Consider the following 13,683-nt stretch of genomic DNA (forward strand, 5'->3'; position numbering starts at 1 on the left):
AACACAATCAAAATTTAAATATAAAATTGTAAAAGTTCATGTGACGTATCTTTTGTGTGTCCGACGTGTCTTTACCTAAGTATATAAAATTTTAATTTTGTTTCTTTATTTTGGTTTTACGTCCAATACTTGGAATAAAAAGTTATTTAATTGAATTGAATATATATTGTAAGAAATATGAACATACTATGCTGCTCTTTGACTATCCCTTGTGTAAAAATGTTTTGTATGGACATGACGTCTCTTCCAGCGGGAGAAAGAGAATAAATAAATTTTTAAACAATGTACCATATTTCGTGTTTTAGCATCGACCTAGGATACCCTACATAATCAATCTTTAGGGTATCTTTTATTTGAAAATAATCCTGAGTGTAGTAGCTCATGCTTGCAATAAAAATGCGTTATCAACACTGGAACAACATGCTTACTTTCAAGTCCGTAGGAAAAGTGGAAGTGGCTTAATTTAGTTTGAACTTTTTACCTAAACAAATTAACTAAAAACATTGCAAGTTAAAAAGGTTTTAAGCATTCCGTCCATTTTATTGATTTCTCCGCAGCTTTGGCGCTACAAACTATTTCTGAATATTCTTACTTTCATTTACACTTTTTACTCCCAGAAATTACGATGACATTTTGTGCTATTTTTAATCTTGGGATACAATTTTAATATTATTAGCTCCCTGAATAATTTATTAATCATTTTTCAAGAAATCTTGATACTACATACATATATATAAGTACCTATATATTAAAATGCCGATAAGAAAATTAGTAAAATAATATCCGTTACAACATTGATTAAATAAATAGATTAAATTACATGTGAAGGTGTCGGGATAAAAGGATAACTGTCGAATTGATAATATCCTATTTAAAATCGACTAAAAATCATATTGTATTATGTAATCTACAAACAGAATGGTTTGCCAATCAAAATGCTAAGACGCCAATTAAATGCGGATTGCGCTCTTGAATTCACATGAATTTTGGCACCTATTACTAATTGAAGGCCCTCGACTTGTCCCCCCACGTGACCTACAAGGAAGCACTAGCTCCCCCTGTCGGAGTCGATACAATTACTGCGACCGCTCGTCGGGAATAATTTAAAAAGAACAACATATTTCGTTGGATGAGAAAGAAATGTTGGAATTTTCTCGAACTCACCTTTAAAGGACTTTCGATTGCTAATTTTTAAGTTTGTAGGCTAATGTGAATTTACAGGTTTAATTTGAAATTTATATTTTAGCTTTTTAAAATCGACAAAATATCTAAATTATACAAAAGTATCCATATGTATGTATAAGAATATTAATGAGAATAATTCAAAACTGAAATTAAATGATGAATAAAAAATAATGCTATAGAGAGTCTGGCAAATATTTTTGCGTCAGATGGCCGTTACCGCAAATTTTATACCCACTTTGATACCCAAACCAAATACCAATTTTTTGGTTGAACCAAACTCACAAACTTTTCATAATTTATGAGACTACAGCTATAGTGATTGATCTCGTCTGTATGTACACTTAAATGAAAAATAGCTATCAGTGACGTCGTTGTTGATATCATAAATTCAATAAGGATTTAATGAATTAGTAAACTGAAGATTAGTAGATGAATCTATCTATAATTTCATTCTGTTATCTCGCATATTTGTAGCGCCAATGAAAAAAAACTGTAAAGGATAATGTAGTTCGTATAAAACTTTGATTGATTAGTGTTTATTGATAAAAGGAGCTTTAATAATAAAATCGACAATTGGGTTTTATAAGAAATTGTCAATAGACATTTGACATTATCCAATTTTGTCAAGTCACCGATTTATAATGTAGGCCAGTTAGAAGCAGTGCAGTTATTATTTTCGTGTTACAAAGCCTAAAGTCTTAGATGTTCTGTAGTATGCTTCCATTTTTTTACATTTACGAAGTGACAAATGTAATGTTATGAGCTATCATCATAACAATTGTATTTATACTTACTTCCTGTTATTTTTTATTACATTTTCTTTAAAGCAAATCATTTTAAGACAATCTGACAATGAAGTTAGCGCTGGGTGCACAAAAAGCGAGGGTACATAACTGGGCATTGTTGGCAGGCATCGAACTGGAAAAATATAATGGCTGGATAATAACATTATAGCTTTCTTCCAGGGGGGTGTTCAGGGGGAGCGGGCAGAAAGGAGAATTGTGGGCGGAGCTCCGTGGACTTAGGTCTCACGCTTCTAGGTCAATACAGTGGAGTCTAGAGGTGAATGTTTCTACTTCATTTGCGCGAGTTACAATCATTTTCTTTGAACTGTTCATCTTTTATTTTTCTCCTGTGTCTTACACTTTCGGAATTAATCTGTGGAAAACATTAAAATGTATTTTTGTGATATTTTGCTAACCCGTTATAGAGTTAAAGTAATCGCTCCAAACTTGCTTGACAAACCCTTTTTCAATCTAGAATTGTCAAGCTAGATTAGCTACAAGATCTTCGACACAAAACTGTTACTTGAGTAATAAAATAATAGATAATAGTCATCCAATAAAATCTAAGTTAACGAAGACAAAGACGACGCCATCAAAACGATCACACCTCTAAGAAATCTTTGAAGGAAAGTTCTTTTAAGTCTATGTAGTTACTATACAGAGATAATCTGACGAAGGCGCTAGTAATGAGCTGGCACTTAGGGATGGGACACAACCTATTATCAATGCTAATGGCATCGTCGTCTTGGAGGAAGCCTCCGACAGTCCGCCAGCACGCAACTTAAGTCCTATTACCAGGCAATAAGGAGTATTATCTTATGCTCCGATCGTAAAATACGTTGGTTTATCGGCACTTAATTCATTATTCGATCAGTGGCTTGGAGTGGGGGTGGAGGGGGTATAAACAGGGGGTGTTAATCGTAAAATATTATTGTTGGCTCGTTATCGAGGTGCCGAATTTATTTGCGCGTTTAAGCATTGTTCTCAATCAAATTTAATTATTTTCAGTGACGTAGACCACGAAAAATTAATACATAACAATTTAGAAACTTATCCGTAAGCATGTTATGAATTTCGAAAGACGAAAATATATGTGTTATGTTTTTGAAACCGATAAATAATATTAAGTATAAATGAATACGTTAACGTGATTTGGAAACGTAAGAAGTACTTACAATATGATATCTAATTTATATTTGCATGTATACATATGTCAAACCATAGATGTAGTATCTTATAATAAAAATGGAGCGCAAACCAGGTTTCGATATTTTAGCAATGGAAGCCCATTCGATACAGTAGCCGACAAGCCGATCCAGCCACTAGCGCTGTGGTAATAAGGGTTTAAAACGTTCAAACACTAGACTAGATGCGAGAGTAGTCGCTAATTGAATTTTGTAACACAAGCCGCGCCCGCCGAGTGGTCGAGCGATATTTGCACTCCACTCCTCAGTAATTAGTCATTTGATTATCGCCTACGGTTACATCTCTTTGAATTGTCGAAATAATTGCCATAAATTGTATCAAGCTAAATTTGGCGAAATGCTATTGGGGTTTTAATGAGTTACTTTGACTTTTTTTGCTTATGAAGAGACCGCGTGGCGGTAAAAGAGGTAAATTGGGATTTTCGAATAATCCCTGAAATCATTCAATGTCTTGTATATTGCGGTCCATATGCATGTATATATATTACATGTAGTTTAGTTTTTGTACAGGTCTAGAAACCCCCATTTCATGCAGATGGTATCTTAGTTAGAGAAAAAAATATATATTTACAAATAGTAAACCTGAATTGATGGTCTAATATTCAAATTCAAGCACATCTTTTAAGTGTGTAGTTGATATAGTTTCATCTCTCAATCAAATCAATCAATCAATCAATCGACGTCAGGGTTGTGATTCTATCTTCGATGTTCAATTTTTGTAAGACGTTCTTAAATCTCAAGATCTAAGAATTATATGTATCTCAGTTTAACAACTTTTACACCGATATAATTATCCAGTTTTAGTAAATCGGGATTTTAATGCTATTGTTATTTGTAATAGACGAGTGAGGCTGGAATTAATGAGATTTCTACCGACAATTAGACAGTATAGTGACGACGACGAAATTGCTTAAACTAATTTTAGTCAAGGAATGAAAATAAAATGAAATTATCATATATATTTCATAGAAAGTTTGTTAAGAAAACATATAAAAAAATTTGCAATGGCTAAAAATTGTATCGTGTGACGTATTTTTAGGACAAACATTTAAAAATAAAAACAATTTTCGATTCGATTTCGAAAATTTGTGATTTAAAAGTAAAACACTACTTTTAAATCACAAATTCAAAGTACAATTTTACATCTGTAAAACTGTACTGAGCTGTAGGAGAATCGAGCGTAGTGTCCAGATGATTAGAACGACGTCTACTTTGTTTTGTGTAGACGTACGCAGATTCGGAAAGTGTTAGGAGAAAACTTGTTGATGAGTAAGATTTTCGGAGTAGTTTAATCGGCACTTAGATATTCGTTTGTTTGTTTCGAGTCGATTTCACCGGTGTCAAAGGCCGGCGCGGTGAGAGCAACGAGTGCCACTTACGAATTGTTATGCGAAATAAACTGTTTGAGAACATCTGCGATTGTAATGGAATACACGAGCGATTGTCTCTCGATGTTTGCTCGTTTTCCAGCAGGGGAGCTCTGGGGAGTGTTTACACAGTGTTTTGCTTATTACTAGCTTTTTGAGTATTGGCTCTGAGCCCTCAGAAGTCACTCAGATTCCGGCACGACGAGGGTTCAGTTCTGCTCTGCGAGAGAAATGTGCTGATGTTGAATTAGTTATTATGGTATTCTGATTAGCATTCGAGAATATATTAAAACTTTCAAGAGCTTTCGAGTACCCAATCTGTAGTCTGTACGAGATCGAAGTTTCTAGACTTGTCGCACATTATACATTTTCTGATAACTCGTCCATGATGCAGCGTTACATAACATAAGTTAAGAAATTATTATTTTAGCATTTTTATAGATTTTTTTTGTCAGGTTTGTTTAACGAATTGTTGCTTAAAAAAATATCGTTCGTTGATTTTAGGTGATTTTTTTTCTAAGTGGTTTTAGAGATTGCTCCTAATTATTTTTATGAAGTTTATTTTAGTACCGAAGCATACTTACATAAAGAAAGCGGAGTTAATCAAACAGTCGTACAAAAACAAATGGAGAAGAATCCGATACTTCGAAGTGTCGCGCCGCAAACACTAATACATTGCTTGTTTTTGTAACTTGTCGCCACTTAGTAAAGGAAAACAGCGGCTTCTCTGACACCTGACACCGTCTTGTAACAGCTCATCAACCAAGCTAATAGCCACCTTATTATCTCATCTCTAAGATGCATAATCCATTATTTGAAATGTTTACAGTGACAGTCGTTACATATCGCGCCGTGACAGGAAAAAAATCATTTCCTTACGAATGTTGTGTAAAAGATAACCTTGTGTTGCGCCACGGCAGATAATAATTCTGTTAGTGTTCAATAGTTCGTCATCTGTCACGTGTCTTTCGACACATTTCGTGCTGTTTTTTAAAAAACGCTACTTTTGAAGGAATTCTTGCTTACTTGTATAGCGTTACTGGATTAAGAAATCTAATTTATTTATTTAAGAATAAATTCCTAATTCAATAAAAACGATTGTTATATTTTAAATAATAAGAACAGAAAGGAAAAACAATTCAACGAATAAATTCGCTTTGTAGTTATTTAAATACCATTGAATATGAAGCAATTATTAGAAATTACAACTCGGTGCTAGTGAAATTTATTGTTTCGCAGGAGGCAATGAGGTTTTTTAATAGATCGAGTGAAATCATCAAAGACGTCAAGATGAATTAGGAATTTCAGAAGCAGAGTTACCTGATCCATATTCATGCGCGATGTAACTGACTATATTGACGTAACACGTCGCGAACTTTCGAGCGAAGTGCAAAGTCGGATGTGACGCATGAATATGTAACGGTCGGCAGCGCAGCCTCACACGCCGCGCTGCCGAGATCGGCTTTGATTGTGAACGTTGCCAGTTACTTGATTCATCTGAAGACATTTTCATTCGTGATACGGAAATGGCGAGTTCCGCAAACGACGCCGAGTTTTCGTGGTTCATACTATTTACTTGTTGGTTTATATACAATGGAAATTGGCCGATTTGATTGGCTTCCTATTTATTCAGCTCTACTGTAAATGTAATTTGCAACTCTCTTTCTGCTAATGCGGGATCATCTCGCTCTGTTCCCGTTTTGCTAACACATAATATACGCGGGCGCTGTTCACCAATGAGCCTTGCATGCAAAGTGATTTTTCGATTTTGACTGCAACGATTCTATATAGGTACCCATTGTCTCGTGTACATAGAACAACGACCCTTGCCCCTAATTTTCATATTAAAAATGGCGGCTTTCTAAACAATGGCACGCAAAACGACCATCGGGTTCTTTGTTTTAAAAACAATAAAACAAGCGCGGCCATGATGGTAAAAATGTCAAATCTACTCGTGAATTCCTCCCTGCGGCGTTCCAAATATGAAATTCCCGCGCAGAAATGGCGGCGAAGGCAATTTTTACAAATGGCTGCCAGGCCCCCGCCGGGCAGGTGGTTTGTTTTCTGTTAGGCGCTTTTCAGACTCAACTAGGGTTGCAGAGCCAGAACCAAAATACACACGACGTGCTACACACCGCTCGAGCGGTGGCGCTCCAAACGTATAGGATGAGTGCGGGTCGGGCGTAATCGAAGCGCGGCAACAAGCCGAAGCCGCGTAATTGAGTAATTCGAGATCAACAATCGTGCCTCTATCTCAACCTCTCTAATTTGCATTTAACAGGATATTTTCTAAAACCTCACGTCCTACCTAAGCAAATTCTTTTTTGAATTACACAAAACGTTACATATATCTAAAACGTTGTTGAGAAAAGTGCTTTAATGCGAAAAGTTCAAAGTTGATTTTCCTTTGGGGCATAGATTGGCATATGATTTATGATATTGGGTAGTCGGAGCCTGCGCGGTGACGTTTGACGTTTGGCGGATTCATTACTGAGACAAAGGCGGGGGGCGAGGGTACAGCGGGGAGGGGTGGTGCGGTGCGGGGCGAGGGGGGTGCACACGAGGGACCCCCCACCCCTCACGTAGTCCCCCCGTAACCACCTCCAGCCACTTTCCTAAATCAGCAGCGTGTATTGTTTAGCATTAGTTTCAAAATATAGAAATTGCAGCCGGAGGCCTGACGGAATCACAAATACCGATAGCTTCAGGGAACTTTGTGTCCTCGTATAAAATAATTGATGTTTCTAATTAGCGAAGTAACCATTCGTAAACTTTCAAAGCACATCAGGTTACACAATGAAACGAACTTTTAATCATCCAATCTGTAAAAGTTACCAGAACTACAACAGAATAAATGTAGAAAGTTGCCAATCTCTATGTCATCGTAAGGACGAGAAATTAATCGGAAATATTTACAAGGTGGAGTTTCTAATTGAAAAGTTATCGATTAATTAATTTTATTAAAGTTGCTCGGTGGCTACGAGTAGTCGAAATAATTAAAACACGAATTAATGATTACGATCTGCGTTCGTATTATATAAACACATTACTATAATTTTATTGAGTGTTTCCACGTCGTCGTCTAATTAAAATATTTTAGGAATATAAATATATCGTGACACTGACCTGTGAGGTGAGGCTGCGCAGAGGGACTGTAGGGCGACTTTATTTGCGGGAAACCTGCGAACAAGCGATACATTAATTAAGCTACAAAACAATTAACTGCACTTCCTACAGGAATTTCAATTTAAAACTCCTTGCCGTGATTTACCTGAGCCAGCGGGCCCACGGGCAGCGGGGGAGCGTCGTTAGGTCGTTTCGGAGACTTTACTGCAGATAAAACGAATTGTTTTTCGCTGAGGGCGACACAGACATTAGAACTTACGATCATTACGTCGGCGAGAACCAGGCCATTCATGGTGAAATATTCGTAAATATTTCCTAAGCAATTCATTCATCCGGCTACAATCTGCCTCGAAAATAAGCGATTGACGTGTGTTAGCGCGATCGTTATTTGTCTACCAGAGAAATTAAGTAGAGCGTAATAATTTGACATAATATTTATACTATACGATATTTTTCTCTGGTAAATTTTCATCAACAGTTAAAAAAACATTGTCAACAAAGCAAGTAACTGTCCGATCTTGATGAACACTTATTAAAACAAAGTTCTAAATAGTTGTTTTAATCAAAAAGCGGAATTTACAACCGACAAAAATATGGTTTGAAATAAAAATATCCGATAATAATTAAATCAGTTACAATAATGCCGCGACTCAAGCTTTAATTGTACTTTGTCTTGATTTATTAAAAATATTTGTAGTATTGCGTCTAAAAATATTTGTGGATTTTGATGAGAGAAGAACTGAATTGCAAAACACATACGATTAATCACGGATACAATTTTATTAATTAATGTTATTAGTTCGAAACTAGAGGTAAGTGTTAATAAATGCAAATGTATAATTGTAACTTTTATAACGAACAAAAATGGTAAATACGAGCTTCATTATTTTATAACATAGAGTTAAAAATGTAACTTATTATTTCTGCGGTCTGAATGTTTGCGTTCGTCTGGTGTCTGGGACCTCGTCTTTTTAGTGCACGTAAATATTTTTGTCTTACGGCAAAATTTATTAAGTCTATTCTATTTCGAAATTGGTTTATTTGTCGGGATTCCAACATCAGCCCTTTAAATTGCTTAATTAATACTATATTTACAATATAATTCATTAAAATGTTCTAAATAAGTTTTCAAAGACAAATCCGAAATATGCGGAGGCAATTATTACGGTTAGTATAGTTCTGATTTGAGTGAGTAATAAAAAATGAATATTTATAAAAAATTGATAAGGAATATAGTTTAGTAAATAATAATTACATGACTCATGAGTTCAGTAACCCAATATTTGATAAGTAGATAATTATGTGTAATATTAGTGTTGATTCGGGGTGCCGGTGTTAACATATGAATAAGAGATAGAAAAATCCTCAAAAAGCACTAAAAATCGGTCTTCATTTGTTTGTATGTCTTCTTGCTATAGTAGAGATATTTAAGCAGTTAACACTAATAATTAATATATTGAGACAAAGATAAAGTATTCTTTAAAAGTCATAAACAAAAAGAAATAAATAAATATAATAAAAAAATACTTAATATAATATACTTGATGCCTCATCTCTGGAATAGAAATCTTAGGGAAAAACTATCATGTATAATAAACCTCCAATAAACATCCCGTAACGTAAAGTAAAGTAAAAATATAGGTTTAAGTGGGGCTGGTACAACAGATTTTGAAATAAACAACAACAAAAAATTGCCGTCAGAAATAGCACAACTACTAAATAAATTTAAAAACTACCGACTCTCTCGTTTCAATGAAATGAAACGCAGGTAATAGGTAGATGAGTTTTACTTCCAACTAAGCTCATATCTAGTTCACTGCCGAACCAACAAAGGCGATTGCAAAATCCTATTCTCCCGAGCCACTATCGTGTTCCAAACACCGGACAAAAAACCTGACAATGCGAACTGTAATGTAATCGCGTATTCAGAAAATCGAAGACGTTTCGCCACGACTATTATTTTTCCCTACATTTAAAGTTATAAGTACGAAGGGGCATAAAGACTTCCTCAATTACGTGGCGGTGAGTGGGCGTAATGGTGGTATTGTGCTGGCGGCCGGATGCGGAGGTGTTGACCGGACGGTAACGGTCGCGTGGTGTGGTGCCTGTGTCACGTGGTTATTAGTTATGTGTACACGACACTATTTACCGTTTCGTTTCGTTTCGCGATTGATATTTTTCTAAATTTTTATACATTTAGATTGGCCTCGCTATTACCTAATAGCTTATATATGTACCGCTTACATTGTACATGTATTAAACTGTAATAGAGCCGTTCGAGTCCGTTAGAGACAAATTAAAAACGTTGCTCGGGGCTATGTAACTATAATGTCATCAAATATTATAAAGCATTTACTGTGTTTCTGAAGAAGAGTCGCGATTAAATTATTGATTACATTCTAATGTACTTTATTGAAAGACCACAGTGGCGTGCGTTTGGAGAGGCCTATGTTCAGCAGTGGACGATGCGGGCTGATAGTGATGATGATGATGAACTTTATTGAAATGACACCTGATTATTGGTTTATTTAAAATACTTTTACTTGGAAGTTGGAATCTTCCTGGGGATCATAATTAATGAAAATGAAATGGTAAGCTGTAATTCGACAATTTCCTAATCTGCATTGGATCAGCGTGGTAAATTAGAGATCTTTATAAGGAGAGGATGCCAGTAGCGCTAAATGCTGTTAAACTCAGAGGCAAGCACACCAATTCTTTGAGAATTTTGTGTTAATATTGTAATAGAAAATGTCGATGACTTACTTACGACCCTGTACTAAAAACTAGAATTTATCTCGTTTTCTCTGGCGAAAGAAAACATACATTTCCTGTATGAAACTCTGCAACATCTGGATCAAATAACCCACACAGGAGCAGCGTGATGGAATGAGCTCAATGATTTCTCATCATGATGAGAAAAGGGCTTTGCTCAGCAGTGGACTGTTAACGAGCTGTTAACGATCTGAACGAAAAAATACTGGATGTTGCAAAAAGTTCTTGTAGGAGAATATTTTTTTATAAATCCGATATAATCCATCTGTTTAATAATCAGTTATGTAATGTATGTAAATTAATACATGTTGTAAACATACGTATAAAATAAATAAGTGTAAAACACGCCATCTTAATAGCCTCGCACTAGTGGCAAGCTTTTTTTTATGTAATAGGTAGTCGGACGGGCAAATGAGCCATCTGATGGCAAGTGGTCACCACTGCCATAGACATTGTAAGAAGACGCTGTAAGAAATAATAATTATTCCCTACTTTACTAATAGCTTAAAAAGGGACATAAAACATTTTACAAAACATAAATAGTTCCATAGATTATTTTATTGGTACTAATCTGTCTGACTGCGATAGTTTAACCTCGAAACACATAACAATTATTCATACATCATTCACAATAAGATCTTCTTTTTCTTAAAAAACATTCTGAGTTACCGTATGAGCTTATAAAATCAAAAAAATAGTACGCTCAAGTATACTCTTAGAAAGTCCTTTAAGTAACAATTTTACATGTTTAAATTAAATTTAATTACAACTACGATCGTTTCGGAAAGTACACTATAGAGACGGATCGGCTAATACGATATTTTACTTGGATTATTAGAGACCAATAAAAAATTGTCGCAATAGTATGACTGAGTCCCCAGCGACTCCTATCCAGTTTAATGAATGAATAACAAACGGTACATATCTTGCCTATTTATTTAGCCTAGTTACTCGCTTGACAGGTTGATCAATAAATCGATCGTTTAATAAACAGTTAATTAAAAACATTCGTCGTTCAATCAACCCGTCAAGACAATGCGATGTCTCAACAACCGAACGTCGCTGTATCGGCCCTCATCAAAAGAATTCTTTAATTAACAGAAATATAAGGGCAATGGCGCCATTGTGATTTTTATTACACATAGATTTTTTAAATAAAATAGGCTGTATATGTTCTTTGTTAATGAGTTACGAAAATCTATTGTATGGAAAACGCTGATAAAGATCTTCACAAGACTTCAATTAATTAATCGTCATCATTAATTCGTCAAACATCAAATTACATAAATGTAGAGTTCAACCCTTCAATACTGAATCTGTAGAACTTAACGTAGTTACATATATATGATGTTTAGTCAAATGTTTGCGCATCTTAAATTCATCAAGAAATCTTTTTATTTAAAATTGTTATTTTATAATGTGTTTATACATATTTTATAACGAAACTGGTGTTATGAAAAATGTTGTTCTATTTCAAATGTGCCTTCCCCCCCACTCTCGAGTAATTTGGGTGTCGAACGGCAAGTGTAGGAGCAACTTTACAATCCCCCACCGAATTACTGGCACCCTCTTTAACCGACTTGAGAGAGGGTCAGTGCTAATGAATGCGATGCGTTGCTGCTTGTCAATCATTCCTATATCCCTGTATTAATTATCATTAAATCGTTACTGGCTTCTTTGTAGATATCGCTTCATTCGAAATAATCACAAATATAGTCTTTTTTAATTGATTGTATTTTATTATTCCGAGTATTTTTCTTTCAGTTTAAAGGAATAAAGTATATATTCTTTCCCAATAAGATTACATACTATAAAATAAAAAAGTTTCTGTGAGTATTTTAATACACCTCTGCTTAAAACAATATGTGTTTAAGTTAAATATTAAATTGTATATAATATAGTAATTATACGTAGGTATAGTTATCGCTCCCATAATCATCTGTCTACTTATCAAATTTGCACAACATTGTAATTATTCAAATTGGTCGCTTAATAAGCGCGGTAGAGGGCGCTCGTGGTAGGCTATCAAAGCGTAATAGCATACTCGCGTGAACCGCGTACGGCGCGGGCACGGAGCGGGCACGAAGCGGGCACGGCGAGGGCACGGCCGCCATCTTACGGACCACATTGACATTCAGCTCACGTCGCGAGGCTTGTACGCACTGCTTGTAAAATGCATACGATAAACACTCATTTTACGTGCATTTTAAACTTGAGATAGTTATTTTAAAAGACTGGGAAACAATAGAGTTTCGATTGCGTGGATTGAGTTATGTGTTGAAGTCAGTTTGTTGTCATTTGTTTTAAAATATACAAAAAGGATTTTAATATCCAGTTAGAAATACATTTGAATCTATTGCATACTTAGTGATTTAACATTTTCTAATTAGAATATCATAACTTACACACATATCTCATTACATTATTACGTTCGATATTTAGAAACGATCTCAAGTTGTGAAACTTTTAAAAGACTAGTAAGTGTTCTGAGTCACGGCCGACAGTTACACCATTACCTAATATGTATTATTAGTGAAATTGCAAAAGTGATATTTCAAAGAGTAATCCTCGCCGCAATGCGCCTCCGAACCGATCCGAAAGCAATAAATTAATATCTAATCGACTTTAGGGTCGGTTAATTGAAAATGGCTCTGTCACACTAAACTTGTAATCCTACAAGAATGCGTTACAATGGTGTCGCTCGTCCAGAGCGGGTGACCTCTGGCAAACTTGCCAATTAACCCTTGTAGTGCCGGGCCAGGGGCGGTCTGGGGAGGGCCGGGGGTCAGGGCCGGCTGGCGGTGGTGAGCCGTCTAATGCTCGCAGCTATTTCAATTACCGCGGCCCGCTCGCCGGCTAATCCGCGAACAAAAGACCTTTTATAATTCGAGATGCACGCTAAGTCGGCGGTTGGAGGTAATTGAAATTTTATTGCCAACGTTTCGGATGCTCTAATAAATTCCACAAAAGTCTTATCGAATAAACTGAACGCAGTCACCTTGACCAGGCAACCTCATCTCACCAGTGTCGGGCCGGTTGAAAGCAACTACCGGGGCTTGCGAATGATACACCTATGGTAAGATGATGTTCATTCAATTAAGCTGATGAATATTCTGACAATTATAGTCTATTGTGAGGATGAAATTATTGTAAGATTTAGATAAAAAAGTAAAATTAAATTAAAGAAAATAATAACTGACGAGCGGTGAGAAATGAACTCCACTTTCATTAAAAATAACAACA

The 13,683-nt window shown here is 35.5% G+C and overlaps 1 protein-coding gene across 2 annotated transcripts in view; it reads right to left on the bottom strand.

Annotated features, from left to right (window-relative positions):
- LOC125068921 (visual system homeobox 2-like) overlaps positions 1 to 13,683 on the bottom strand; it is a 103,532-nt gene that overhangs the window by 65,760 nt on the left and 24,089 nt on the right. For both annotated transcript variants that reach the window (XM_047678300.1, XM_047678299.1), the window contains exon 2: positions 7,669 to 7,722. In XM_047678300.1, coding sequence (XP_047534256.1) covers positions 7,669 to 7,722 — 54 coding nt within the window. The remainder of the gene's footprint in view (positions 1 to 7,668; positions 7,723 to 13,683) is intronic.

The sequence above is a fragment of the Vanessa atalanta genome, chromosome 14 (genome assembly GCF_905147765.1).
Source record: "Vanessa atalanta chromosome 14, ilVanAtal1.2, whole genome shotgun sequence".
NCBI lineage: Eukaryota > Metazoa > Arthropoda > Insecta > Lepidoptera > Nymphalidae > Vanessa > Vanessa atalanta.